The sequence below is a fragment of the Octopus sinensis genome, linkage group LG7 (assembly GCF_006345805.1).
Source record: "Octopus sinensis linkage group LG7, ASM634580v1, whole genome shotgun sequence".
In the NCBI taxonomy this organism is placed as follows: Eukaryota; Metazoa; Mollusca; class Cephalopoda; order Octopoda; family Octopodidae; genus Octopus; species Octopus sinensis.
In genome coordinates this window covers 31,762-56,751 of record NC_043003.1, presented here as the reverse complement: position 1 = coordinate 56,751, position 24,990 = coordinate 31,762, and the positions used below count along the sequence as shown (strand labels likewise).

At 38.6% G+C, this 24,990-nt stretch overlaps 1 protein-coding gene across 4 annotated transcripts in view; it reads right to left on the bottom strand.

Moving 5' to 3' along the window:
- Positions 1 to 23,475, bottom strand: part of LOC115213825 (histone-lysine N-methyltransferase SETDB1) — a 75,529-nt gene extending 52,054 nt beyond the window's left edge. For 2 of the 4 annotated variants that reach the window (XM_036504417.1, XM_036504418.1), the window contains exons 1-8: positions 23,318 to 23,475; positions 13,883 to 14,860; positions 11,578 to 11,665; positions 10,742 to 10,870; positions 8,420 to 8,504; positions 6,739 to 6,785; positions 3,973 to 4,069; positions 901 to 1,012 (exon numbers count right to left, since the gene is read on the bottom strand). In XM_036504417.1, the coding sequence (XP_036360310.1) occupies positions 901 to 1,012; positions 3,973 to 4,069; positions 6,739 to 6,785; positions 8,420 to 8,504; positions 10,742 to 10,870; positions 11,578 to 11,665; positions 13,883 to 14,860; positions 23,318 to 23,363 (1,582 nt within the window). In that variant the 5' untranslated portion in view covers positions 23,364 to 23,475. Of the gene's footprint in view, positions 1 to 900; positions 1,013 to 3,972; positions 4,070 to 6,738; positions 6,786 to 8,419; positions 8,505 to 10,741; positions 10,871 to 11,577; positions 11,666 to 13,882; positions 14,861 to 22,386; positions 22,960 to 23,317 lie in introns of those variants that run through there. The other 2 variants (XM_036504421.1, XM_036504419.1) reach the window with 2 other exon arrangements.
- Between the last annotated feature and the right edge of the window lie 1,515 nt (positions 23,476 to 24,990).

Here is a 24,990-nt window from a genome sequence, read left to right as displayed (position 1 = left end):
CAGGTTCGAAATTTCCTCAAGACACCTGATGAAGGCTGGAGGGTATATCAGCTGAAACATTGTGTAAACAACAAACAAGATGAGGACAAATATCCGTCGAATGTAAATAATGTATATAATTCCTCATCTCTTAAATACAGAAGTGCACAGGAATGATGTTGGAGATTATAAAAACAAACAGAACCCAAGAAAAATTGAGGCACAAATTATTGAGTAATTTATTAGTAAGTAATGCAAGCAAGACAAAATAGAAAAGGTGAGAAATGAGAAAGACAAGGACAGGTGCTTTAAGCAAAGACAGGAAAAACAAAGCTGCAAGCGATGAAGTAGGTCAGGTAATTGTAGTTTAATTAAAAGGTGTGAATAGATTGCAACAATTAGAGAGGGTAAGGGACTTCTTAGCATATTATGGTTATACCACCAGGTTACCTCAAGGTAATTGCTAAATTCTTCAAATTTCAAACAGCAACTATCATGTCTGCAATCTGTCTAGATTAATCTCAAAAAGATAAGGAACTATGAATCTTTAGCTTAACCTAAGGAAGCCCCATAAAATAGATTCCTCTCTTTTTTCTTTTCTTTTTTCTTTTTAGATAATTAGGAATTGGGACTTATTCCTTCCATTTTCTAACCATAAGAACAGTAGCCCGTGTGAGAATTTACATGCCACAAATTTCCTGAAGTTATCATTGCCTCTCCTACCTATTAGGGTGAACAAGCTTCCTCGTGGTACTAGTTTGCAAAAAAATCAACTATTCTAATAAGATTGGTTTACCAAAGATGCGGCAGAGCAAGTTATTGGATACGGAGTCCGCAGGCCTTCAGTGGCTTGTTAAATAAGAAAAAGTTAATATTACCACAAAATTAAATGTAAACCAAATTAAAAAAAAAGATACTCACCAACTACTCTGCTACCAACTTTGATAGGTATGTTCCAGTTCTCAAAAAAGGCAACAAGTTTAGCACCAAGAACTTTAGTGCCTTTCCCATCAAATTTTATTTTAAACTTTTTCTGAAAACAAAAGACAGCAATAAGATTATAATGCAGCAGCTAAATTCTGATTAGTTAGTCTATTTCCCCATTATTGTTTTATAATTCTACTGCAAGTGCCGCCTGACTAGCACCAATGCTGGTGGCACATAAAAAGTACCATTGAGCCTGGCTGATGTCAGTGACACATAAAGAGCACCATTCAAGCATGGCCAAGGCCAGTGCCACCTGACTGGCTCCCGTACCGGTGGCCTGTAAAAAAGCACCCACTGCACTCTCAGAGTGGTTGGTATTAGAAAGGTCATCCAGCTGTAGAAACTTTGCCAAATCAGATTGGAGCTAGGTACAGCCTCCCGGCTTAGGAGTCTTCAGTCAAACTGTCCAACCCATGCCAGCATGGAAAGCGGATGTTAACAATGATGATGATGATGCTTGTAAAACAGTGAAGGTGTGATTTAGCGGTTAGGGCATTCAGCTCCTGATTATATAGTGAGGAGAGTTTGTGTCCTTCAACAAGTGACTTTATTTCAAAGGGCCATAATTGTTACATTCTGTGTCATGCTGAATCTCCCTGAAAACTATGTTAAGGGTACACAGGTGTCTGTGGAGTACTCAGCCACTTGCATTTTAATTTCATGAGCAGGCTGTTCCGTTGATCGGATCAACTGGAACCTTCGTCATCGTAACTGACAGTGCGCCAGTTATGTAAAACAATTTATGCTCATACTCTTTTGCTTGTCTGCCATGCTGGAGCACCACCATTAGTTAAACAAATCAACACCGGGACTTATTCTTTGTAAGCCTAGTACTTATTTTATTGGAGTTTTTTGCCGAACCACTAAGTTATGGAGACATAAACATGTTAACATCAGTTGTCAAGCGATGGTAGGGGGACAAACACAGACACACACACACACACACACATGTAGACACGATTAGCTTCGTTCAGTTTCCATCTACCACATCCACTCACAAAGCTTTGGTTGGCCCGAGGCTATAGTAAAAGACACTTGCCCAAGCTGCCATGCAGTGGAACTGAACCTGGAACCATGTGGTTGGTAAGCAAGCAACTTACCACACAGCCACTTCTGCACCTATGTAAAACAATTTATGCTTATTATCATCTTTTTAACATCCACTTTCCCATGCTTGCAGAGGGCAGATGCAATTTGTTGAGACAGATTTTCTACAACAAAATGTTCTTCCTTCACCTATTTCCAAACAAGGTAATTATTTTCTCCATGGCCAGACATTTTTCACAGAAGATTGGAAAACAAAACAATCTTGCTCGTGTGACTATGATGCTTCTTGGCAACCATCATGTGATATCTAGACAAGGGCACATACAAACACGTACACACATACACGACAGGCTTCTTTCTGTTTCTACCAAACCCACTCACAAGGTTTTGGTCAGCCCAGAGCTATAGTGACAGACACTTGTTCAGAATGCCACACAGTGGGAGTGGACTAAAAACCACAAGGTTGGCAAGCAGGTTTCTTAACCACACATGCTGCACATACTGAAACATAAAATGATATGAAAGAGTGGACCAAATGGTTACTGGAAAAGACAGATAAAGAAGAATGGCCAATGAAAGGAGATTCAGTTGGTCTGAAGAAGTTAGATTTCATTACTAAAATTGTAAGAGAGATGGAGGGTGGAGGTACGAAAGAGAGAGAGAGAGAGAGATGAATATGCAGGTCTGCCTCATTGCATGTTAAACTGATGATAAGGATAACCCACAATACAATAAGCTGATAAGTAAACAGAAGCGTTCTGATAGGTGCAGAGCACAAGGTTAGCAAGTCAACCATCAACATCATCAAAGAAGATATTTTACTCTACACAGCGGAATAAAAAGATACACTGTAGCATTTAATACATTAGAGAACAAAATGACATTTTAAACTAAGAACAACAATTACCCTATTGGCTAATACACACGTTGTACCCTTAAATTTAGGGTTAAATCAGGGTGCAAACTTTTTTATTCCTTTCATAGTTTTTGTTTTGCTCCATGTAGAAGTCACACCCAATTTTTCCAGTTAAAATCAAGGCTAAAATAATGAAACTTATTCAGGAGAAACTATCTTTTACTTGTTTCGGTCAGACTGTGGCCATGCTGGGGCACCACCTTGAGGAAATTTTAGCTGAATCAACCACACTAATTGCTTTTTTTTTAAAGCCTGGTACTTATTTTATCAGTCTTTTTTGCCAAACTGCTAAGTTACAGGGATATAGACACACCAACACCAGTTGTCAAGGTGAGGGACAAACACAGACACACACACACATAGATACCTCTATACACACACACACACACACACATGATGGGTTTCTTTTAGTTTCCATTTACCAAATCCACTCAAACTGCTTTAGTTGGCCCAAGGTTATAGTAGAAGACACTTGCCCAAGGTGCCACACAGTGGGACTGAACACAGAACCATGTGAGCTTCTTACCACACAGCCATGCAAAGCTTATATCTTAAATTTTCTGCCTTCTTTCTAAAGACATTCCAGTCTTAGAAATTAAAACTGGTAATTCAAAGACTTGAGAATTTATAACAATATATGGCAGAAGTTACAGCAGATCATGTGTGTAACATCAAAAGAGATGAATTCAGGAAAATAATGGCCATGCACACACATACACACACACAAAGGATTACAATGTACATTATTTAACCCTTTAGCATTTCAATCGGCCAAATCTGGCCAAAATATTCTAAATCAATTAGATTCTGGCCCCTCACACCTATGCTTTAATGTTATTCTTAAAATAAGCAATCGCACCATCAAAATCTCAGAGTAAGAAGTTAATGCATTGTTAATTCAAAACAAGGTGGAATAAATGAGCATCACATTTGACAGAGAAAGCTGAATGCTAAAGGGTTAAGTAAAAGGACAAAGAATTCACAAAATCATTCTCTGCAGAAATACATTTCTTCAGACACTCGTCAAATTAGATTTGACTTACCGATCGTTCTTTTTGGCTTACTTCCTGAACAATACCTTTATACCAGATATCATTCAACTTTTTAGCAAGTACCTTACTGCCAACACTGATATCAAACCTGAAACAAAAATTTAAAAAAAAAGCAGAATAAAATGTAATATTATTTTTAGGTTCACTTTTCCAAGGTAAGGCAGAATTTGCTGAGATGGATTTCTCTACAGCAGATGGCCTTCCTGTTGCTAACCCTCACCTATTTTCAAGTAAGTTATTTCCTCATGACGAGACATGTTGTCACAGAATATTATAGCTATCACACAATGTCAAAGCAATGGGACGGTAACCTACACACACAATTTCTGTCTACCAAATCCAAACTACTGAAATGGCACTCAGGTACAACAGCAAACCTTTTATGTAAACAATTCCTAGTTTACTAACTGGTCCAAATTTCAGCTGCCCTTTGGTCAAATGGTAGGTTTTCTCCAACAAGCCACTGATTAAATATTCTTTTCTATTCTAGGCACAGGGCCTAAAATTTTGGGGGAAGGCGCAGTCGATTAGATCAACTCCAGTAGGCAAATTCCAGTGGAATTTGAACTCAAAACATAAAGATAGATGAAATACCGCTAAACATTTCGCCCAGCGTGCTAACGATTCTGCCAGCTTGCCTCCTTTTAATAATCTTTTCTACTTTAGGTACAAGGCTCGAAATTATGATATGGGGGGGGGCAGTCAATTAGATCGATCCCCAGTACTCAACTGGTACTTAATTTATCGACCCCAATAGGATGAATGGCAAAGTCGACCTCAGCAGAATTTGAACTTCAAATGCAAAGGTGGACGAAATACTGCCAAGCATCTCACCAGGCATGCTAACGTTTCTGCCAGCTCACCGCCTTACAGAGACCTAGATATTCTTTTCTACTCTAGGCACAAGGCCCGAAATTTTGGGGAAGGGGGTCAGTCGATTAAATTGATCTCAGTATGCAGCTGGTACTCAATTTATCAACCCCAAAAGGATGAAAGGCAAAGTCGATCTCGGTGGAATTTGAACTCAGAACATAAAGACAGACGAAATACCACTAAGCATTTCACCTGACATGCTACCGTTTCTTCCAGCTCACCACCTTCACTGATTAATTATTAAATTAACTGAAATCAATCCAGCTGGTTCCAGGACTAATCAAAGAAACAATCTCTACCATCCCAAACCAGTGAAATCTTTTCCCAGCAGGCATTGGTACTTAACTGGTAGTATTTCTTTTCATCCTTTTCCTTATCTTTTACCAGTTTCAGGCATTAGACTGCGACCATGCTGGGGCACAGCCTTGAAGAATGTTTAGTTGAATGAATCAACCCGCAACTTTTTCTTTTTTTTTAAAGCCTGGTACTCATTCGATTGGTTGCTTTTGGTGAACTGCTACGATAGGGGAGACGTAAACATGCCAACACTGGTGGTCAAGCAGTAGGGGAGGAACTCACATATGCATGATGGACTCCTTTCAGTCTCCATCTACCAAATCCAGTCATAAGGCTTTGGTCAGCCAGAGGTTATAGCAGAAGACACCTGCCCAAGGTGCCACATGGGGGACTGAACCCAGAACCATATGGTCAGAAAGCAAGTATCTTAACACACAGCCACACTTGCACCTATCGTCCTTTACAGAAAGATAAAACAAAGTATCAGTCAAGAACTTGGGTCGATGTAATCAACATGCCCCCTCCCCTCAAAATTACTGGCCTTATGCTAAAATTAGAAACAATTATTTTATGTCTCATCTTGTGAATAACAATGTCATTGATAATGCGTAAATCCCTGGTTCACTGTATTTATAATGGGGTGAGTGACAAGAGACTGCCTGTGCAACTCGAACAGAAGAAAACCCACACAAGGTAGCAGTTTTCTTCAGAGGAAGCATCTTATCTTTTTTCTTCACTCACACACACGACGTGCATCTGCAGTTTCAGTCCAACAACTTTCACTAACAAGGTATTGATCAAAAGGATGGAAGGAGATACTTGTCCAAGATGCCAGTAGTGGACACACACAAAAACTAAATGGCTGTGAAGCAAACTGAACCACAGTCATGCTTGTCCCCCCACCACCACCACCACCACCAATAAAATACCTGCAGCCCCCACATAACCACACCTGGATCCGGGGGATTTTCAATCACTCACAACACTCCATTCAACCACAACAACCATAAGGTTGTTCTTTTATACAATATCACATCATCATCGTTTTAATGTCCACTTTCCCATGCTTGCATCAGTTGGACAGAGTTTACTGAGGCAGATTTTCTACGGCTGGATGGCCTTCCTGTCACCAACCCTCGCCTGCTTTCAAGCAAAGTAATATTTTCCCATAACTAGACATGTTTTTCACAGAAGACAGAAAATGAGCAAATATCAGTTGCCTGGTGTCAAAACAAGGAGTCACACTCTCCTTCAAATTTAAATCTGAAATCCATCTGAAGAATGCCTCACCAGTTTTGTGAATCGTTCTGGTAGTTCTGGGATTGGAATGGTTCAACAATGCCACACAAAGAGTCTTGTGAGAAGACCTGACATACCGAAACACAGACGATACAGGACACCCCTGTTGATACAGGTTAATGGTTGCTCTATAATAGTGTAACATCGGCCTGCTTGCATATGTCTACCGTTTAAGAGTCAAGCTTATGCTAAGAAGCTATCACTCTCTTGAGAAAAAGAGAGAGAGAGAGAGAAAGGTGTAGAGATAGAAACTGAAGAAGAGATAAAGAAAGATAGACCGATACTTACAGTTTACGGTCCTCGTCTGAGAATGGTTTGTGTAAAGACTGATTGACCTGGCAAAAATAAAATTATCAATGAAACAAAACAACAAAGTTTCAATGACATATCAACTTGTAGTGGTCTACGTAGCAAAATAGTTGAATGATCTCCCTTGCAAGAAAGATTATAGAGTAACCTCCCTTCTCTAAGTTTCTTGAAGCATGTGTGTCATGAGATTTGATTCTCATGACACACATTTTCAAGAAGCTTAGCGTTTCTCTTAGAAGTTTCTAGAATGTCTAGCATTTCATTAATAAAAACAGCTTGCTAACCCAGTTTTTCGCTTCTCAATCGACTAGACTCTGAGCCATTCAAGTCTTTGCTCTGCCTGTCTCTTTCTCTATGACACATGACTGAAAACCATCACTTAGCTATTATTTCTACATTTTTTATCTCTGAACTTTCTTGCATAGATTACTTCATTCAACTAGATTCTACATATCAGTTCTATGTATCATCATTGACCAGTAAATAAAATATATTTTTATGTGGTAAATATATAGGTCTTGAATTTATTCTTCATCTCATTATGAGCTATTTGTAATAACATACACACAGCCACATCAACACCTTGTTCTGACTATATATTTCCACTACAAACTAATTACATTGGAATTTTAATTACTGTAAGCCAGAAAAGCTTGGGAAATGACAAAAAGAGTACAATTGCAAACACAAGTGGCTGAAATGAGATTCCTCCAAAATAGTTGTGAAGTAAACTTTTTAACCACACTGCCACATAAAAAGCACCTGGGCAGGTGCCACATAAAAAGCACAGGTGATGGTGCCTTGTAAAAAGCACCCATGCTTATAATTAATTTATGAAAGCCCCACAAATGTGCTTTACTGGATCATATGCTTACATGAGTCAAACAGAATTTGCTGAAGCAAATTTTCTAGAGCTGGACACCCTTTCTGTTGTCAGCCCTCACTTGTTTCCGAGCTAGACAAGTAAAAACCTGGAAGACTGCAAATGAACAATATCACTTGTATGACAACAATGTTCATTTATAGCCATCACATGATGTCTAGCCATCATCATTCGAGATTTATTTACCATGCTGGCATGGGTTAGGAGAGTTGGCTAGGAGCTGCACGAGATTCCATTGTCGGTTTGGGATGGATTTCTACTGCTGAATGTCCTTCCTAACATCAACCACTTTACAGAGTATACTGAGCGCTTTTTATGTGGCACAATCAATGACAGGGTCACCAAGTACCTTGCAAGACAAAACACCCCTCAACTGAGAGAAAGGGAGTAGTATTTAGGGGGTATGAGGAATATTTCAACAGAGGCACTGCTTGCTTGGATCCAATGTATATCATCATCACCAACCCCTCGGTATTATTGTTGTGTCCCTAAGACTCAGAGTCACTCACACTATTCCTTCAGCATGCAAGGGGCAAGGATCCCATATTTCTGCCAGTTGGTAACAGATTTACTCATTTACAGATGAGTGGATTGAATGAATGTGGAATAAAGTGTTTTATTCAGATACACAATGAATCACCCAGTCTGGGAGTTGAAACCAGTCTTGCGATCACAAGTGCAAACACTGACCACTAGGCCACACACCTTTTGATTCCCATGTACTGCTGCACCTCTTGAGAGTCTGATGTAAAAGAAAAATTTCAAGACAAAACCTACCTGAGAAGGCATCTGTTTGTTCAGTGCTTCTGTTAGTGCTGCTCTCAGTGAGTCCATGTTGGAAGCATTGGTCATGGAAGGATTTCTGTGATAAAAATATTAAGACCGTGATCAAGAAACATCATTACTTGTTATCAAGCGGACATGCGTAACATATGCATAAAAGGGAAGACAGACATAGACTAACAGGTGTAAGATCGATACAAGAGTCAGGTTATGCATGGGCTGTGTGGATGCGCAATGGCCCAGTGTTTGGGGCAGCGGACTCGCAGTTTCGATTCCCAAACTAGGAATTGTGAATGTTTATTGAGCAAAAACACCCAAAGCTCCACGAGGCTCCAGCAGGGGCTGGTGGCAAACACTGCAGCACTCTTCTACCACAACTTCCTCTCACTCTTTCTTCCTGTTTCTGTTGTACCTGTATTTCAAAGGGCCAACCTTGTCACAGTCAGTGTCACGCTGAATCTCCCCGAGAACTACATTAAGGGTACACGTGTCTGTGGAGTGCTCAGCCACTTGCATGTTAATTTCACGAGCAAGCTGTTCTGTTGTTGGGTTTGAGTTATGTAGTCTGTTTTATTTCACCTAAAGTAACCAAGAGCAGACCTGTACACACTTTCAGGCCAATTACTTTGGGCAGGTTTCTTCGTACTACATCATAAACAATACATATACAGGGTTGGCCAGAAACCACCTGACAGTAAATCAAAACCATTTAATTCCAATGTTTATTTATGTTTAACAACTGAATGAATTGAATAAAAGCATTTGAAATATGAAACATCATGAAAATTGTTGAAAGTCCTTCTTGAGTGACACATTTTTCCATTCGAGTCAATACAATCCCTGTATGTATGTATATATATATAAATATATATATATATATATATCATCATCATCATCGTTTAACGTCCGTTTTCCATGCTGGCATGGCTTGGACAGTTTGACTGAGGTCTGGAGAGCCAGCGGCTGCACCAAGCTCCAATCTAATCTGATATTTCTACAGCTGGATGCCCTTCCTAACGCCAACCACTCCGAGATTGTAGTGGGTGCTTTTTACCTGCCACTGGCACAGGAGACAGTCAGGTGGGCCTGGCATCGATCATGTTCTGATAGTGCATTTTACCTGCCACTGGCACAGGGGCCAGTCAGGGGTATTGGCATCGACCACATTTGGTTGGTGCTTTTTACGTGCCACTGGCACATGGGTGAGGACACTTGCATAAAGTGGAGAGAAGTTGGGGAAGAGGGAGACCCAGGAGGACATGGAGTGAAAGTATTGAAGGCCAATTTGAAAATGCCAAGCCCAAAGGAGATGACAGACAACCAAGATATGTGGTGCATTGCTGTACTCAAGAAAACCTGTCCAACACAACAAAATTGAGATTGTAAAACCAAAATGCCACATAAAAAGCATTGAAGTTATTCATCGCAGCCCTTTCCTTTCTCATTCAATGCATCCAGCACCTTTTCCACTTAGCTTCCTGGTATTACAAAGATGCAAGGCAAGGGAGATAACCCAACAGATTGTGTGAATAGCCACAGGAACAATGCACCAGCATTCCGTTAGAACTCAATTCTTGGCTGAAAAGACAACAGCAACGTAAAATAAAGTACCTTGCTCAAGAATACAATGTGTCATGTGGTCCAAGAAGTGAACACACAACCTTATGATCAAGAGCCCAATACCTTATCTACATTATTTGTTGTCGACTAAAAAATAAATAATTAATATATGCAGTGAAGGCCAACCACCTGGTAAGCACCCAAACCAGGATTTCCCTGAAATCATCAGATGCAGAATGGTGGACATGAATTATTTCAGCAGACAAACTTATTGAGTCAATGGCAAACATCACTAAATGCTAAACAGATGAAGAGACAAGAAACTGTCAATGGCTAGGATCAACCAGTTCAGTTAACAAATTACTGCTATCATCCGACATTGTGGCATGAACAGATGATGAGATATTTCAGCTGGTGAAAGACCAATCTGATTAATTGATGTGGGCAATTCTGTAATTCAAATTTGAATTCGAAATCAAGAAATGCAAAGGAGTTCATCATCATCATCATCATCATCATCGTCGTAGTCGTCGTCCACCTTCCACGCTGGTATGGGTTGGATGGTTTGACAGGAACTGGATAGGCAAGAGCTTGCGCCAGACTTCTGTGTCTGTTTTCGCACAGTTTTTACAGCTGGATGCCCTTCCTAACACCAGCCATTTATTTTTTTTGTATCAACAAAGTTTGTAAATTATGTATAGTACTATTTCATTCTTTTTAGAAAACTTCAGTATGATATGTAATCAATAAACTTACGTTGCTGACTGCTGATGTGGTCGGTTCGCAACAAGGTCAGGTTCAAAAGTTGTTTCAATGAATTCCACTTCATCATCGTCACTGATTTCTACCGTTTCCACATTGCCGCCAACTTTCTCCTCAGATTCTCTGTAAGAACGAAGTGATGTGAAAACAAAATCACCAGAAACTCATAACAGTAGAGAAAGGAAAAATTATTCTTTGATCATCAATGGGAGAAGAAAGAAGAAAAAAAACTATTTTATTTCTTCTTAAACTAATAAAAAGTTGAGAAAGAGAGAAAACAAAAAAAAGGAGAAAAAAGGAGACAAAACAAAACTAGAAAGAAAGAAATAAAGAAAAGAAGGAAAGGGACAAAGGAAATAAAGAAGGAAAGAGACTTGGTTGCTATTTCCAGCAAGTGCACACTAGCGGTTCTCAACCATTTTTTATCTCTGGACCCCTTTGATTATTACTTTATTCTGGTGGAAACCCAAAGTCATTCAATGTTTAAAAACTAGTTCTAAAATTCTTATTTTGTTTTCACACATTCACTTGCAGAGGTTCAACAATGTAAAACATCAGAGCAAGAAACCTGTTTCTTGCAACACATACACTTGAATCAAAACTTAAAATACTACCATTGATCCCCAATGTACTCTTTTGCTAGCATGGACTCCCAGGGGTCATGCGGACCTCAGTTGAGAACCACTGACAGACTTTGAATACAGATAAGATATGTAATGGGGACAAGACTGAATTACTTTCATGTTCAGCTTCAAGACTTGCTTGGTACTGGCAACTCTTTATTGTAGATACTTATCATCATCTAAAACACATTAAAAGAGACTACTTACATGGCTTCAGTTGCTTCCAGTGTAGCACGGAATTTGGCTAAGAGGTTAGTACAATCAGAAAATATTTTGCTAATTTCTCTCTGTTTTCCTGAAATTAAAAGTAAACATTATCTATGTTACTGATGCCGCAGCAAAAGGATTTTTTCTTTTTTTTTTTCTTTAACTGCAGAAAAAGAAGTCTAGCATTATCATCGTTCAACATCTGCTTCTTATGAGCCACTGGCACATGGGCCAGTCAGGCGGTACTGGCATCAGCCACACTCAAATGGTGCTTTTTACATGCCACTAGCATGGGAGCCAGTCAGCTGCCCTGGTAACAATCACACTCAAATGGTGCTTTTAATGTTCCACTGGCACAGGTGCCAATCAGGTGGTACTGTCATCGGCCACAACAGCGATTTCACTTGCCTCAACAGGTCTTCTTAAATGGGCAGGTTCTACAGTGTTGAAATAAGCCTGATCTAGACAATTAGATCAACCCCAGTAATGATAGCTTATTTCTAGAAGGACATTGTAGGGTTGGTGTGAGAGATGGGATCTGGCATCTTTGAACATAAAACAAGTAGAATATTCAGGCAAGATATGGCCAGTTTAAAAGCTGAAGAGTAAAATATCTGAAACGAATGCTTGAGTACTTAGAACTAAATCAACACATGGAAGTGCAATCAGTTTTCAGTTAGTTTCATTGAAAACTCATCATCAATGCTCTTTTAGTAAGCATTTTTTTCTATCCAGACAGAAGGGCTAGATGGGGGTCTGTGGTAGGGCATATTGCCGTCCTTGGAGTTTCCAGTGACATTCTGAGAGTCATGGTACAACTAGTTCCATTGCAATTCCCTCAGAAATTTTCCACAAATTCTACTAACAGTATTTTCAATTTTTTTAATTTTCTAATTTCACAAACCACAACCCAGATTCTGAAAGTCCTTAATTGGGTAGTTTGAGAAATACACTCATACTCCTTATTTTTTTTTTGTCCCCACCCACTTCTTCTCATCTTTAACCTTGAGGGCTGGCAACCTGGACACATCATCACTATTATTCACTTGCTTGCAGCTACAACTGATTCATTCTCTCCCTTCTAAATGCAAGTAGCTCCTCTACAAGAACCTGCTTTACCTCACCTCCTTTTTTTCATCTCTTGACCCTCATCCCCTAACATAAAGTTGCCCCTTCACATCAGGTTTCATAGTCTTGTGAGCTGCATAATAACCTCACTAGCACCAGTTGCACAAACAACGAAAAAAATGCACCCAGTACAAGCTATAAAGTGGCTGGCAATCATGGAAAGCATGCCAAAACAGACACTGGAGCATAATGCGATCCTTGGGCCCATCAGATTCTGTAAAAGCATCCAACCCACACCAACAAGGAACATGGACCTTAAATGATGAGGTTGTTCTACCACAGGTAATTTCACTGTCAGAATACAGAACTTTTCAACTGACCTGGCCTAAGATTATAATACAATAAAAATAACTAATTCTCAAGTGGATGTAGCTGATAGAAAGACGAAATGATTGCAGAACAATATAGTGCTGCTTGATTGAAAGCCTCAAATAATTTAGTAATTACAAATTTGGGTTATTTTTAGTAAATCTAGACACTATATTTGATGCCTGCCAACATTGATGTCATTTCTCAATTCCTCCAGCAGTTGATAACAAGGAATAATGGGGAAGAGATGTTTTGGTGCTGCTGATTCAATGCTGACTTATTTGACATTGGACTTTCTCTCCCTCTCTGTTTATGTGTGTCAGCATATTTCTTTTTGTGCATCTGAGGAGAAGGAAAGTGTTTATGTGAGTCATGTTCAATGAATAAATTGTGATGTTTCTCTCCTTTTTTATGTGCATAAGCACCTAGCTATGTTTGCATATGTTGTCTTTCTCTCTCTCTCTCTCCCCCTTCCCATTTATGTATATGAGGAAAGGAAAAACATTTATGTCACCCGTGTTCACTTAATAAATTGTTATGTCACTCCCCCCATCTCTCTCACTGTATGTAAATATTCATGTGTGCATTTCTGCCTCTAATGCCAAAAGATACATTTCCCAAAACAGGTTCTACATACAGTCAGCCATGCCAAATCGCTAGCATCCAAACAACCTCACCAAATCATCTTATTCTGGGAAATAAACATATGAAGAGAAGAAACTAGACTTTATGAGGAGTTAAAAATCATTCCTTTAACTCTGTACCACAGACCCAATGAAATGCGATATTTTTAAGAGCAATACTCATATATTCAGCAACCACACTCAACCTAATTCCTCATATAACATAAAAAAACAAAGCAACTTACTTTCTGTGGCTTTCACTTGACAGTTCATTCCATTAAGTTTTTGCAAATTTGTCTGGTCAAGATCCATTTTGGAAATTTGATTTGAAATAAATTTTTCAGCATCAAAGCTCAGTTTGTAGATGGTTTCTGGTTTCTTGATCCCATTCACAAGCTTTATATCTTTCACATCTTCCTCTTTTAATTGTTTCTTAAAACTACTCATATCTATTTCTTCTTTGATACCATTCTTCCCTTCTTTCATTGTACCAACCTCTTCTTTCGATGCTGTAATCTCCTCTTTTACATTCCTAACTTCTTGTTTCACAGTAATTTTCTGATCTAAACCTCTGCAGCCACTCTCATCCTCTTCTTTTATTATTCCTGCAACACTTGGTTCATCAACTTCCATAGAATTTTCATTATCATCACTCTCGGTCTTTACTTTTTTATTACTTCCTTTCTCTACATCCTCCATCTTCATCTCTGTATCATCAGCTTTAGGGCTTTCAGCAGCAGCAGCCATATCCTCCTTCCCTTCTTCATTGTCACTCGTATTTGAATGTTCAACTTTTTGGGCATCAAGAATACGTGGTCTCTTTTGTTCACAAATCTCATCCCCTGACTTCAAAATGTTCTCTCTGCGTTTCTTACCCTCAAAATCCTTCACAGCTTCTTGCATTTGCTTCTTTCCATTTATATCAGCTTTCTTCGTTATGTCAGCTGAAGAACAAATATCAGTATCCCCATGGGAGCTTGTGTTTTCACTTCTTTCTTCCACTTTAATAGTCACCTTCTTTTCAGCAATTTCAGTCTCTGAACTCGTTACATCTCTGTCATCATCCTTTTTAATGTTACTAATTACACTATCACTGCCACTTTTCTCTGATAATTTAGGGGGTTTTTCTTCCCTTGATGTTTCCTGTGTATCTTGATCTGATTTGCTGTTACCATTTGCATCAGCATCTTTCTCAACTTCCATCTCTTCTTCATCAACTTGATCTGTAACAAAAACAGAAAAAATAAATTAGCATTATGTCAGATACTACATGTCTAATGACAATCACATGTTTTAATTGAAAAAATATTTGGTGGTATCTCATAAAAATTTTTAATTAATAAGCTGGTGTCTGAAATTAACTAAATTTATTAGGAAATATTTTAATTTAAAAATCAACAATAAAAAATGAAAGAATTTGTATCGTGAAACTAGAGGCAGTCTCAAGTTAATTGCAATCAAGGAAGTTGACATTTCAGATTCATCAACTGTTCAAAGTGTACGCAGCCTCAAGAACACAATATGAAACTACTGAAATTGTTTTTGAGATTTGTAAAAAAGAAAAGGGAATGAGAAACTGATAAATGTGGCTGTACTTTAATATGAATATCGTGGAATCCATCTGCAGGTGGATTGGGAATATTCCCAGCAACCTTTAAAGTTATTTCTTTTTTATTATTACATAGAATATACTTCCTTTTTAGATTCAGTTTTATAGCTTCACACTAGCATTTTCTTAAAATAAAAAAAAATCATCATCATCGTTAACATCCGTTTTCCATGCTAGCATGGGTTGACAGTTTGACTGGAGACTGGCAAGCCAGGAGGTTGCACCAGGTTCCAATCTGATCTGGCAATGTTTCTACAGCTGGATGCCCTTCCTAACGCCAACCACTCTGCATGTGTAGTTGGTGCTTTTTACGTGCTATTGGCATGGGAGCCAGTCAGGTGGCACTGGCATCGGCCACATTCGGATGGTGTTTTTTACGTGCTACCGGCACAGGAGCCGGTCGGGGAGGGAAGGGGGGTTAAATTATCAAGTTATTATTTTAAAGTAAAGGCTATTCTCAAAATGCTGTCATCTCCTTTGTAAGGAGATGACAGAGAACCGAGATATGCTGCACATTGCTATAGACAAGGGGAGCCACCCACCACAACAGAACTGATATCCCAAAACCAAGGTTCTACATAAAAAAGCATTGATGTGGGGGGGTGCCATGTAAAGAGCACCCAAAAAGTTGTTGAGGAAGGGCATTCAGCTGTAGAAACCAAGCCCAAACAGACTATGGAACTTAGTGTGGCCCCTGGCCCTGTCAGTTCATCAAGCTGTCCAACACATGCCAGCATGAAAAACAGCCATTAACTCCTTTTGTTACCATATTTATTGAAATGCTGTGAGTTTCTTTCAATTAATTTTAAATATAACAAAGAATTTAGTAAAATAACTTCATTATCATTAAGCTAGTGTTAGGAACATAAATTGTGACTTAGGTTTGGTGGAAGATTTTAATTCAGAACTTATGAAAACAAGACATTTGTACTACAGAGCCAGAGGTGGTTTCAGTCGGGTTGGTATCGAAATGGTTGAATGATGATAAGTTTAACTTTTAATAGACGATAATTTTTTTAAGCAGTTATTTGTGCTGCAAATAATCCTTTCTACTGTAAGCACAAGGCCCGAAAAGATGAAAGACAAATGAAACTTTGGTAGAATTGGAACTCAGAACTTAAGAGTCAAAAGAAATGCTGCTGACGAGCATTGTGTCCAGTGTGCTAAAAGTTCTGCCAGCTCGTCAGCACTAATGGTTGGCACATGTGGCAATCAATTCATCATCATCATTTAACGTCCATTGTCCATGCCAGCATGGACAATGGGCGGTTTGACTGGAGCTGGTAAGCTGGAAGGCTGCACCAGACTCCAGTCTGATTGCAAACCTAAAACAACACAGACACACACACACAAAGAAAAGTAATAAAATCCTAGTAATAAATACAATTAGTAATAGACATGGACACATCAACATTACATTATTTACATTTGACAGATATTTGTCCTCATCTTGTTTGTTGCTAACACAACATTTTGGCTGATATACCCTCCAGCCTTCATCAGGTGTCTTGGGGAAATTTCCATCCCATGCAGTTGTGGTAGGTTATACAAAGGTGAAACATGCCGCCCCTCTCAAAATAAGTGTAGAGGAACATCGCAAAGCTGTGACACGAGGAGATATCGAAAAATCAGATATAGCTGACCATGTATGGAAAAATGGAGACCACCTCCTCCTTTGGGATGAAGTTAAAATAATAGACAGAGAACACCACTGGAAAATGCAAAAACTAAAAGAGGCAGCACATACGCTAGAACACAACAACCTCCTAAGCAGACCGAGTGCAGATATGAGCAGCATATGGGAACTGGTATTAAGGAAGGATAGGAAAATATTAGATTTATAAGCCATAAAAATTCACTCCATAATTGCCCTCAGGCATATGGCATAGTGGTTAAAAGCGTGGGTTACTAACCCCAAGATTCTGAGTTTGATTCCAAGCAGTGACCTGAATAATAATAATAATAATAATAATAACATTGAAAAATACCTTAGGAATGAGAACCTAGGTTCGAAATTTCTTCAAGACACCTGATGAAGGCTGGAGGGTATATCAGCTGAAATGTGTTAACAAATAAGATGAGGTCAAATGTAAATAATGTACATAATTCCTCATCTCTTAAATAGAGAACTGTATCATAATTATTATTCAATGTCCATTTTTCATGCTGGCATGGGTTGGACAGTTTAAGAGGAGCTGGCAAGGCCAAGAGTGACATCTCAGGTTCCATTGTCTGTTTTGGCAGGGTCTCTACAGCTGGATGCCCTTCCTAATACCAACGACTTTGTAGAATGTACTGCTTTTTGCATGGCATCAACAGTCACCAAGTACCTTGCAAGACAAAAACCCCTCAACTGCAAGTGGGGAGCAGTATTGAGGGAGTGTGGATTTATACCAGTTGAGAGATTTAAGGTATAGAGGGGGCAGATATCAGTAGAACAGATGCGTGTATACTCCAGTTTGAAAACCAAGGAGAGTGAGCTGGAGAGTAAGACAGAGAGAGGCGATTGCGAAGATGAGTTGGGACATTGGGAATAGTGAAAATAGATGATCACAAACAAAAAGAAAAATATGAATGATTTCCCATCCCTTAATCTTTTTGCAGTTCATTCCTCATGAAATTTACAGGTAAACTGTTTACTTTCATCAGATAGAATATATACCTAGGTGTGCATAAATTTCCTCAATACATGTAGGAGCGAAGTTTCCTGCTTCTATCTGTTGTGCATAAAAATTTTTTATTGGTGATCAGACCAATTAAAATTCAATGAAAACAGTTTTAAAAAATCTGAACAGGTTTCACATCAAGTCCTAAAGGTTATTTTGGGCCAACAACGCTCACTAAAGTTTCAGTATCTGACCATTCTTCAGCAATTTTGTCCAAGTCACTTGATGAAAAACCGGACAATTCTAAGTCAGACATCAATGTGTGTACACAAGAAATAGATATTGTATAGTTCTATATTTAAGAGATGAAGAATTATTTACATTTGACGGATATTTGTCCTCATGTTTGTTGTTAACATGTTTTGGCTGATATACCCTCTGCATGCCCGAGGGCATATGGCATAGTGGTTAAGAGCGCAGGCTGCTAACCCCAAGATTCTGAGTTTGATTCCAGGCAGTGACCTGAATAACATCGTAAAATACCTTAGGAATGAGAACCCAGGTTCAAAATTTCCCCAAGACAACTGATGAAGGCTGGAGAGTATATCAGCCGAAACGTGTTAACAACAAACAAGATGAGGACAAATATCCATTAAATGTAAATAATGTAGATAACATTGTAGTTATCTCCAAAGCATTATCTGTCATTAATTTACTGATTAAATCATTGAATACATTGTCAATCAAAAAATGTCCTCCATTACACCACTTGAAAACCAGTGTTGGTTTGTTTAGTTCTCTGTAACTTAGTGGTTAAAAAAGTAGCAGGTTAAAAAAGAAAGTGTTGGAGACAATTTGCTTGACTAAAAATTTTTCATGGTGGTGCCCCAGCATTGTCGCAGTAATACTCTATGGTTGGGAAACAAACTTTTAGCATACAGCCACACCTGCACCAATAGTTTGTTAATTTGGAATGAAAACAATTAGCATTCACCTGAGCCTGTTTTGATGCAAGTACTTATTGTATTGTATCATCTAATTAGAGCTCATTATTTTCCAATGAAATTTCTACAAAATTAGCCTTTATACATACATCTATGTTATATGGCAGTGAAATGTTGGCTTTGACTACAGAGGTCTTGCAAACGCTTGAAAGAAATGAAGCCAGCATGCTCCAGTGGCTGGGTAAAGTCAGTGTGCATGCACAAGAGAGTAAATGATTTAAGAGGAAAACTAAGTATAAAAGCAGGTGTGCAAGAGAGGAGACTGCACTGGTTTAGTGATATGATGTGTATGGATGAGGACAGCTGCATAAAGAAGTGCTGAGAGCTCTAATTGTGGAGGGTACCTGTGGAAGGGGTAGACCCAGGAAGATGTGGGAAAAAGTGGTGAGAAAAGATCTTCGGATGCTGAGCCTGAGGAAATGACAAAGGGGCCACGAGATGTGATGATTTGCTATCCTTGGTAAGACACATCAAGCTAAGTAAAATCACTGTCTTCCACCCACACACAGACTTGTCTTTTCAGGTTAAAAAGCAGGTTAAGAAGCAACCAGCACACTGTGAAGTGGTTGGCATTAGCTGTAGAAACCATGCATCGGCAGACAGCTAGAGTCTGGGCAGCTTCATGTCAAACCATCCAACTCATGCCAACACGGAAAGTAGACATTAAACAATGACGATGATAGCATTCTGTTGTAAAGAAACTGCAATAAGGGCATCTTCTATGCCTACTTCACACTCTTCAGGAGCTGATACTGCTTCAAAATAACTTCAGCTTAAATGTCACATGACATGACTAGAGGCTATTGGTAGACTAATTTAGGTTACTTGTGAGTTGCCAATACATCATCATCATTTAATGTCCGTTGTCCATGCTGGCATGGGTTGGACGGTTTAACTGAGATCTGGAAAGCCAGCAGTTGCACCGGGCTCCAATCTGATCTGGTAATGTTTCTTCCTAATGCCAACCACTCCAAGAGTACAGTGGGTGCTTTTTACATGCCACCAGCATGGGAGCCAGTCAGGTGGTCCTGGCATTGATCACGTTCGGATAATGCTTTTTACATGCCACCAGCACGGGAGCCAGTCAGGGATCATCATCATTTAACGTCCATTGTCCATGCTGGCATGGGTTGGATAGTTTGACCAGGGCAGGCAAGCTGGAAGGCTACACCAGACTCCTGTCTGATTTGGCATGGTTTCTATGACTGGATGCCCTTCCATATGCCAACCATTCTGAGAGTGTAATGGGTGCTCTTATGTGCCACAAGCACAGGTGCCATTTGCATGACACCAGTATTTGCTACAACTGTGATTTTACTTGGCTTGATGGGTCTTCTCAACATAACAAGCAAAATTATTTTTAGTTTAACATAAAGTTACTTCAGTTTTTTTAATACAATCTACAAAGACGTTACATAGGACATGGCAACAGGTTCGCAGATGTAGAGCATCTGGAGAGCAAAGTTCTTACCACCAAGTCAACATTTTCTTTTTAAATAGTCAATAACAAAAGGAGATAAATTATTAATAAACTGCATAGTTTATTAATAACTAGCAGCTAAGCCTGGTTTCACCCGGTCGGTTTGGATAATGTGGCTTTAAAACCTGCTCTGTGTAAGCATTCAACTTGTTTGGGCACGCTTACGTTAAAAAAAACAATTTTAGAATGACTTTTTTCTGTCAAAACACTAAAAATAACTGACCAACAAAAAAAATTTTTAAACTAACCAAGATTCAACCAAATCAAAATATAAACCCAAATACTAAGCGAACAAAGATGAACCATCCCACTTCCATTGCGCATGCACCCACACCTTTTATATACGCACACATTTATTCACGGAGTTGAAACGCTGTTTGATTTATTTTTTCAGCGTACAATTTTCATCATCCTACTACCAAGTCTAACATCACCCCAAGAGTATTATTATAGTAGATTATCTTGGTAACCATGGGAGCTATGAAAAAATATAAAGCCCTCCAACACCACCGGATTTTTATTTGACACCGCTAGAAAAAAATCCCATTTTCCGTAGTGGTGTCGTATGAAATTGTCACCCATAATTATAACCCTAGTATCGATTTATTGCATTTCAATCTATTTTAGATTTAGGGTTAGGGGAAGGGTATCTTTCTTTCTTCACAAATGTAAATAAACCCAATCTGTTTCTTAAAGGAGGGACATATTCATTATGCACAGAATGTTATTTACCTAAAGAGAGGTCAGCGATTGGTTAAAATTGCCGAAATGCTCAAAATTAAAGACGAAATATGTTACAACATATAGAATTTTCGCAATAAAGCCAAGAAAAAAATGATGTTTTATAAACACATTCTACCAGTATACGAAGTTTAAAAGTGTTTAGTTAACTAGAAATTGTGTTGAAAAATGCCGTTCAAAAACAAAAGATCCCAGGAATTCACTGAAAAGTGTCGTGGGAATGACTAAATAGACTGTTGAGAAAACAAAGAAATACTTCCAAAAAGTTTTAGTCAGTGATTCGAGTCAGCTTCCATGCCTGTTGTCTCTAACAGTTGACTCTCGAGTCCACGCATGCGCACCGAGGCTACACACACACACATATACATGTAGGAGAAATTTCACATTTCACAACACATTTAACCCGTCCAGTTGATAGTGATACAAATTCCTGACAGGTGGATGGCTTTAGGTAATATTAAACACGGAATGATAAACTATTTCATACACAGAGCGCAACAAAATAACCTGTAGCGAGTTTGAACCCGTGTTTCAGAACAAGTAGCTGACTACCTTCAGCCATTTTGCCACAATCCTAATATATCAAATATTTAAAGCGTTTTGTTTATGCCTAATAAAATGTTCTCTTATTTGTTCTGGATCTTAGATCTTTCTATCATCAGGAAAGCATCAGCGACAACATTCACATTCTACCTCCACTAAGTCGACTAAATCTCATCTGCATGCACATATTGAATGCAAACTGGTCAAACACAAAATTAGACAGCTCACTATTTTATTTCAAACTGCAGAGATTGATCTAATGAAATACATTCACATAGAAGGAGGGCTCACTTGTGGAATCATCTGTTCAAAGTGTCCACTTCACCAAACCACACACACCATGTTGGGCGACATCAATTCGTACAGAGCTTAAAGAACCTTACAAAATTTATAATCGTAGAGTTTCGGACGATAAATACCCAATATTTATAGAAACTATCAATCGTTAACGACGTTATGTACTTCCTGTTGTAAATAGTAATATTGCAAATCATCGAAAAATGCCCTTTGGTAATTAGAAGTTACGTTTGATATTCATTTTACGAAACTTCGCTCTTGAAATTCAATACACTTAGAGAAGCACACTGAAACCAATTCCTCCTACAAAAATATTCAAAAATTTATAAATAGAAAAAAAAAGGCATTGAAATAATTATTCCATTCGTTAACAAAAAAACAAGGAGGAACATGCAAAATACTGTTTACACCGAACTTCAAGGGAATTTTGTGTCAAGAAAAGAGAAAAATTGACCAAGTTTAACATTACCAAAAGATATACAAGAAACACATGTCCCGCCTCTGTAACTTTCTGTTTACCAGTAATTAATATTGGCTTCGAATTTTAGCACAAGGCCAGCAATTTGGGGGAGGGCGAAGTCGATGACACTGACAGTAGTGCTTGACTGGTACTTATTTTATTGACCGCAAAAGAATGAAAGACAAAGTCGACCGTGGCGGAATTTGAACTCAGGACTTCAAGACGAACGAAAAGACGCTAAGTATTTAGTCCGGCGTGCTAACGATTCTGCCAGCTCTCCACTTTGAACCTGTAAATGATATTATTATGTATTGTAATCAAGAATAACATATCGCCCCGATAATTAGTTTTGTAAATCGAATCAAAGTTTGTCAGTTGTTCTGATCAAGCAATCGTTGATGATTGAGCCTTGGTCTATGACATCCCAACCATGACTATCGCGTCTTCGTCCCTAGGTACATCGGTCTCTGTTATCCGAAGTATGCTTGAGAACGTAGGATGTAATGTGAAGGAAATCAGGCAGCACGCTCTACACACACCGTGACTATACAGAAAGTCTCCTTCCATTCTATCGCATTCGGACATTAACGAGGAATGTACACAAACAGAACATACAAAGCTATTTATGAAAGGGAGAGATAGAATTTGCAGTTAAATATTTACCAGGGTGAATGGAACTATTATTTAGTTTTCTTGCACCTACGCTAAATAAAAATAAAAATCAGTTCAAATACAAACAATATTTCAGATTCTCTAAAGGTATATTTGCTGGAAAAAGGGGAAAACGTGGAAATGTAAGAACAAAACAGGGTTTATAAGGAGGGCGAGTCAAAGTTGCCGTCGGGAGGTCGGAATGAAGCGTGTTACTCGACTATTCAGAATATATCGATATTTTACATATAATTCTATGGTGGGAAAGAAGCCAATAATACTACACTACCTTTGCCTACTTCATCAGACTCGGAAAATGTTGCAAATGATGTCATTTCGGTCGCTTCCAATGGTTTCGCTCCGCTTATTTTTATACGAAAGCGTGCAACAAAGGAAATTTTTTCTTCAGAGCTAGCAACAATTACAGCAGCGCCATCTGCAGAGACAAAGATTATCTCCCTTAAAGACGTTTTTAATTTTATTTAATCTAAACTATTGTTTGTGTGAAAGAACTTTTATTCAAACTTTTTTTATGTAATTAGTAATTTCTTTTCTTTCTTTTCCTCTTGTTTTTGTATATTTTATTGTTCAGGCACCGAAAAGGTAAAAATTTTCAAAATTGAAAATAACCGGTCTGAGTTTTACGCATGCGTGGATTTGTGATGCGCAAGCGCACATATTTGTTATCGCGCGGACACGCGAAGTGTGCATCTCCTAATTGGGCTCCCCGTGGTCATTTGGGTTTAACTTTAATGTAACAACGTTCATTCCGTCTTTCTTAAAAACGTTCCAAATGTGGCTGTCTCTCATAAGAGAGATGTGACTCGAAAAAGACCTGATACTCACCCTACCATTTTTTTCTTTTTTTAAAAATATTTTAGAAAATGTGAGGTATATTTGCCATCTCAATATGGCTAACCACTAAGGGTGGGTTGCCCCTAGTGGGTAATAAAGAATCACCACTAAGGGTGGGCGTTACTGTAACCCTAACCCTAACCCTTAGCCATATTGAGATGGCAAGTATACCTCACATTGTCGTGCAGTTACTGTTTATACCTCGTTCAGAGATTTATTATTTTAGAAAATGTAATACAGAACATTCTGCATGAAAAATTAAGCAAAAATAGAGCTTAGAATGGCTTTAATCAGAGATCAACGGGATCAGGCTGAACCGGGAATAAAGCGTGTGTACGCATGCGCGCGCACCAACATTTTAAAAATGGGGATATTCCTCGTCATTACACGATTTTGTGGTTAATTAATTTTTTGCTTCACTCACTAGCCTATGACCATACTGGGGCATCACTTTGAATCCCAATACTTCTTTTTCCTTTTAAATCTTGTACTTATTCTATGGACTGTTTCGCCACACTGATAAGTTATGAGGACGTAAGCAAGCTAACACCGGTTATCAAGTGGTGGGAAAGTGCAGTTGATATTATTGAAATAGATAAATCCCCATCTTTACGTTTACTTGTAGTAAAGAAACACACTTTTCATGAAATTTGGAATTAACATATCATTGCATTGAATCTAGTTGTTGTTGGTTATTACTACCCGTGTGGGCCTCCACAATCACAGCAGAGCCTGCACCACCATCAACAGCTGACACAATTTTTCAGATGCAGATCCATGGTTCCTCGAGACCGATGGATGCTTACTGGTCAGCATTTATATACCAGACTTTTATGATCAAAGGCATTTCAAAAATGATTTAGCTGCTATCTCACATCTGTTCTGCTCGGTTGCCACTTCTCAATTTCTTCAATTTTTGTTCCAATTGATTGCATATTTGGTGTGTTGATGTAGTTTTGTATGGTAATCATTGACATGAAATTCATTTTTGCCATAAATAAATAAATAATTTTGTAACTTTTGGGTAATTTTAGCCAATCGAATGCTACCGACATATAGGTGCCTGTTTCCAAGCTGTTACCAAAGTGCTTACCAATATGGACATTT